A 5,815-nucleotide genomic window follows, 5' to 3' on the forward strand; every position below is an offset into this window, starting at 1 on the left:
AAAAGACTCGTGTTATTTAAAAATACATAACTTCATTATTTAAAGACATAACCTGAAGTTTGGGTACCTTTTAATATTTAAGAAAAATAAAATTTATATTTCTTTGGTCTGATTCTCATCTTTTTAGGTACGTGCTTTCCAACATGCCTTCAGCACTAATGACTGCTCCAGGAATGTGTACATTAAGAAGAATGGCTTTACTTTACATCGAAACCCCATCGCCCAGAGCACTGATGGTGCAAGGACCAAGATTGGTTTCACTGAGGGCCGCCATGCATGGGAAGTGTGGTGGGAGGGCCCTCTGGGCACTGTGGCAGTGATTGGAATTGCCACGAAACGGGCCCCCATGCAGTGCCAAGGATATGTGGCATTGCTGGGCAGTGATGACCAGAGCTGGGGCTGGAATCTGGTGGACAATAATCTACTACATAATGGGGAAGTCAATGGCAGTTTTCCACAGTGCAACAATGCGCCAAAATATCAGGTGAGAAACTGGGTATTTTCTTAGGTGTGGGCCTTTGTCAAATTATGCCTTAATTTGTTTTAAATTTACAAGTTTTTATATAGCAGCTTTCTAGTTTCTTTTGGTAATTTTAAAATAAATGGTATGAAAGATGTGTCTCAATATTTGTTTCCTAATACATATTCAAGCTTGAGCAACCCATCTTTGCTCTAGATCAAGGGTTGGCAAACTTTTTCTGTACAGGGCCAGATAGTGAATATTTTAGGCTTTGCAGTCCATATGGTCTCTGTCACAACTTTCAACTCTTGTTATAGCACAAAAGCAGTCATAGATAATATGTAAATGAATGAACATGGCTGTGTTCCAGTAAGATCTTATTTATGGGCTGCAGGACACATTTGGTCCAGAGGCTGTAATTTGCCAACTCATGCTCTAGATTGTCATCTTTCCTATGTCATAGCACATTCAAATCTTTTTTTAAGCACCTAACCCAACAAATGTACCTGTATGCTTTCATATTCATACTCACCCTCTGCTACTTATTAATTTGTTTGTGGAATCAAAGCCCCTGGAGGCATTAATGATATCTGTAGAGACAGGTAAGTTTCAGGCAAACTGCTGCATTTTTTTATTCTTTCATCTTAGCCTTAAGCCATATTCATTTGATTCTAGAGTCAAAATTATAGTTTCTTTCTTTTTTTTTTTTTTTGACAGCCACAGAAGCTGTGATATAGTTCCTATTTGTAAAAGCCATATTATTACCATAGACTTGGCAGAGTGTAATACACAATAATCTGATAAGAAATTGGAAGTCTTAAGGAACTGTAGATTACATATTTCAGAGCCACATGTGGCTTGAAAGCTCTAGACTCAGTATTGACCTCAAGTCAGGCATATGAAAGTAGAAGAACTAAAAATGTATTTTCCGTTTTCTGAAATATAAAATCTGGAATGATTTTCTTTCATAGAATCCTTTCCTCACTGTCCTTTTAGGCTCTGCAAATACCCTGAAGGAGAAGGGTGTCTGGTCTTAATAATCATTGAGGAGAAAGTCCTGTGACTACCCTTGTGATTATTTTGTAGTGAAAGTCCTTAAGTCATCGTGTTTTCAGAGAGCATACTCTGTATAGTTTCAGTCCTTTTAAATGTATTGACTTATTTTATCCCCAGCGTGTGGTCTGTCTTGAGTGTTCCATGTGTGCTTGAAAAGAATGCAAATTCTTTTGTTGGATGAAATATTCTGTAAACGACAGATCAAGTTGGTTGATAGCTTTCAAGCCTTCTATATAGTTATTGATTTTTCTTTTTATTCTTTCTGTCATTTGCTGAGAGGAGTACTGAAATCCAACTGTGCTTGCTAATTCGTCTATTCTTCTTTCAGTTCTGTCAGTTTTTGCTTTATATATTTTGGAGCTCCATTATTAGGTGCATATACATTTCTAATTGTTATATCTTCCTATCTGATTAATTCTTTTATCATTCTGAAATGACCTTCTTTAATAATATTTCTTGTCTTCAAGTTTGTTTTGTCTGATTAATATAGCCACTCCAGTTTTCTAATGCTTACTTACTATTGCAGAGTACCTTTTATTTTCAGTAGGTCTTTGTATTTAAAGTGGGTCTCCTAGACAGCATATAGTTGGGTCTTGCTTTTTATCTAACCCAATGTTACAGTATCTGCCTTTTGAGTGCTTAGTCCATTTACATTTAATGTAATTGTTGGACTGCTTGATATTGTCCTTCTCTGTGCCTCTGGAACTATGTTCTTTTTTTTTTCCCAACCTGTTTCTATTCTTTGGATTAGATAGTTTCTATTACTGTATCTTCAGGTTCATAGATTCTTCTGCTATGAACTCTGCTATTGAGGTGGGCTAATGAATTTTGCTTATTGTACTCTTTAGCTCTAGGATTTTCATTTGGTTCTTTTTTTTATAGTTTGCTTTTCTCTATTGAGATTCCTATCCATCATAAATGCTATTTTTTCTTTAATTCTTTGGACATATTTATAATAGTTGCTTTGACTTCTTTGCCAAATCCAGTATCTAGGCCTACTTGGAGTCAGCTTCTGTTGACTGCTTTTTTCCCCTGAGTATGAATCACACTTTTCTACTTCTTTTCAGATTTAGTAATTTTTTTAAGTGTAAACTAGACATGTAGATAATATGTAGTAGCAACTCTGGAGTGTTTTGTTTCTCTAGAAACTACTTCATTCTGAAGAGCATAGGTTTTCTTGTTTTGGTATGCAGTTAACTTCCCTGGACTCAAAGTGTGAGCTCTGTCTTCCCTGTGGTGTGCAACAGCTAATGTCTTCGCTCAGTTTTTCAGCTTTGCTGCTTTTTCAGCCTGGTTACCTGGGGGTTTCCCTGTGCTTTTTTAATATAATGGTCACACAAGGATTTGGGCAGTTTATTCTCAGATTTTGGGGCTCATCCTTTTTGTTGCTTCTGGAGTTCCTCTAAGTTTCTAGTTTCTCTGCCATCTCCAAGTTTTGCCCTCTGACACCTAAAGCTAGTAAGATTTCTGCTTTTTGCTCCCTATGCTTTTATATGCTATATGCTCAAAGGTGAAACGAACTTGCAAATTTCACCAGGAGTAGTTCTGACTTAGTTCCATCTTCTATAAATAGGGATAATTTCTAGGATTGATGTGAGCATTAAATGGGATAATACAAATAAAACACAAAAAAAAATCCAACAAAATATTAGCTTCTCATTTATGTTTTGTTGCTGTTATTCATGTTTTGTTGGTAGCAGTGGTGGTAGTGATGATTTGGAGGTTTTTTAGGTCCATAAAATGGTATGTGGGTTAATCTGTGAGTTGGGCAAAGGGAGGGAAAAAGCAGATGTGTTGGCAGTTGTTGGTGATAGGAAATACAATGAAGGAAAGTAAATGACAACAGCAGTGATTATCATACTGAGAAAGTATTACATTTTGATTTTTGTTACGACTTTCTGCCTCCAAGTCTGTGTGTATGTGTGTGTCTAATTTTTTTTATATATGTATATATAAAGACATCCTTTTATACATGCACACTATAAAGATGAAACATCCTTATTTTATTTCTTTGCTTCCTTTTCCAAATGGGAAAAGAACTAGATATATTGTGCTTCTAGTTCATCAGTTTAGTTTAACAATCAGTGCTGCTTTTTTTATTTTGTTTTATTTTGTTTTGAGACAGAGTCTTGCTCTGTCACCTAGGCTGGAGTACAGTGGCATGCTCATAGCTCACTGTAACCTCAAACTCTTGGGCTCAAGTGATCCTTCCACCTCAGCCTTCTGAGTAGCTAGGACATCAGGTACTTGCTACCACACCTGGCTACTTGTAAAATTTTTTGTAGAGATGGGATCTGGCTGTGTTGCATAGGCTGGTGTCCAACTCCTGGCCTCAAGCAATCCTCCCACCTCAGCCTCCCAATGTGCTAGAATTACAGGTGTGAACTCTTGCACGCAGCCAATGCCACAGTTTTTTTTATGACAATCAGGCGTTTCAGAACAGTGGCCACAAACTGACTATTTAATAAGCCTGTTCTGCATCTTTAGAATCTATAGCCAGATTTGACTATTTGTGATGATATAAGTTCCACATTGTATATGGAACTGCTTTGTAATCTTTTAAAACTATGTAATTGTTTTATTACAGTGATTTTGTTTTTATTGTGGTAAAACATACATAATATATTTATTATTTTAACCATTTGTAAGTATACAATTCAGTTGCATTAAATACATTCACAATATTGTATAACCATCACCACTATCTACACCCAAAACTTTTTCCTCATCCCCAACATAAACTTTGTACTCATTAAACAATAACTCCCCATTTCCCTCATTCCCCACCCCTGGTAACCTCTATTTTACTTTCTGTCTCTATGTATTTTACTATTCTAGTTACATCATATAAACAGGATCATGCAATATTTATTTTTTGTGTCTGGCTTATTTTACTTAGCATAGTATTTTCAAGGTCCATCCCTATTGTAGCATATATGAAAATTTCATTTCTTTTTATGACTGAATAATATTCCATTTAATTTGTTAAATTGTTAGTAATTAAATGTAGATCTCATGTGAGTCTTAAAAAAAACTATCAAAATAAGCATTATGATGAGACTGATGTATGTTCTTCCTTATGAATGTTTCTCCTTGACCAGAAAGTTCCCTTCTGACTTTTTAGATAGCTTTTAGGATACATATTCTTATTAATATTTTCAACTTCTTGATTTGTGTCATGTTTCTTCTAGCTATACTCTTAGTGGATTTTCTTCTAACTTTTTGATGTCTGTTTTCAGATAGGAGAAAGAATTCGAGTCATCTTGGACATGGAAGATAAGACTTTAGCTTTTGAACGTGGATATGAATTCCTGGGGGTTGCCTTTAGAGGACTTCCAAAGGTCTGCTTATATCCAGCAGTTTCTGCTGTATATGGCAACACAGAAGTGACTTTGGTTTACCTTGGAAAACCTTTGGATGGATGACAGTGGCTTTCTTGGGATGAAAGACTGAGTGGAGGAGAGATCTGCTTATGGAAAGTAGAACCATGAAGTGACAGTGTCATACGTGCATGTCCAAGAAACATCCTGAAAAACACATGAAATTGTAAACTGGAGAAGCAACTCTACAGCAGAGATTATCTTAGTGTTTCCTCTTTCTACTGGGCCAGAAAAATCCTCAGGGTTGCAGTTGGTTGAGTGGGCAGTTGACATATGCATGTTGCAACAGATTTTGTCTCTAAGTTAGCAATGTGTTATTTCCAACTTTAAAGGTGAGATTTTAGAGATGCTGTAAAAGGGATAAGATAAGGAAATAGCCAGATTTTTAAGTAGTGTGTTTGTGAAGAAAGATTGGTCCCATCTTACAACTGCCTGTTCTTTCTCCAGTCCTTTTTTCCAGCCAGCTTGACTATTAATTAGAAAAGTATGAAACTGGTTGGGTTTTATTTAATATTTTTAATATATTGAGAAGCATGGTCTGCCTGGATGGCACTTCTCTAAAAGTGAGATATAAAATTGTGCAGCTATTTTAAAAGTTGTATATACAATATGTGTGTAAAAAAAAAAAAAACTGTAAAAAAAAAAGGACAAAGAGGTTGCTTTGTTCTAGTTCAATCTCTTAAAAACCACTACATGGTACAAAAATTGGAATAACTTTTGGGGACAATTGGGTAACTTACAGAGAAGAGGCTTTTAAGAGGAGGTGTGTTGTATTCGCTCATTTTGTATTATTTTTGGCTTACAGTTCCCATCGCTATCACAGTCTGTTGGGTTTTTTGTTTTATTTTTTTACAATCAAAATTATAGTAAAGATCCCTCAATCTCCTGGCTAAAGATTGAGGAAAGAGGAAGTCTGTTT

The 5,815-nt window shown here is 35.7% G+C and overlaps 1 protein-coding gene across 1 annotated transcript in view; it reads left to right on the plus strand.

The window, feature by feature from the left end:
• Nucleotides 1-5,323, plus strand: part of FBXO45 (F-box protein 45) — a 13,724-nt gene extending 8,401 nt beyond the window's left edge. Inside the window, exons 2-3 of the mRNA XM_012642509.1 lie at nt 128-484; nt 4,756-5,323. Coding sequence (XP_012497963.1) covers nt 128-484; nt 4,756-4,941 — 543 coding nt within the window. The 3' untranslated portion in view covers nt 4,942-5,323. The remainder of the gene's footprint in view (nt 1-127; nt 485-4,755) is intronic.
• The last annotated feature ends 492 nt before the right edge of the window (nt 5,324-5,815 follow it).

This window comes from Propithecus coquereli, unplaced genomic scaffold, assembly GCF_000956105.1.
Source record: "Propithecus coquereli isolate 6110/MARCELLA unplaced genomic scaffold, Pcoq_1.0 Scaffold10, whole genome shotgun sequence".
Lineage (NCBI taxonomy): Eukaryota > Metazoa > Chordata > Mammalia > Primates > Indriidae > Propithecus > Propithecus coquereli.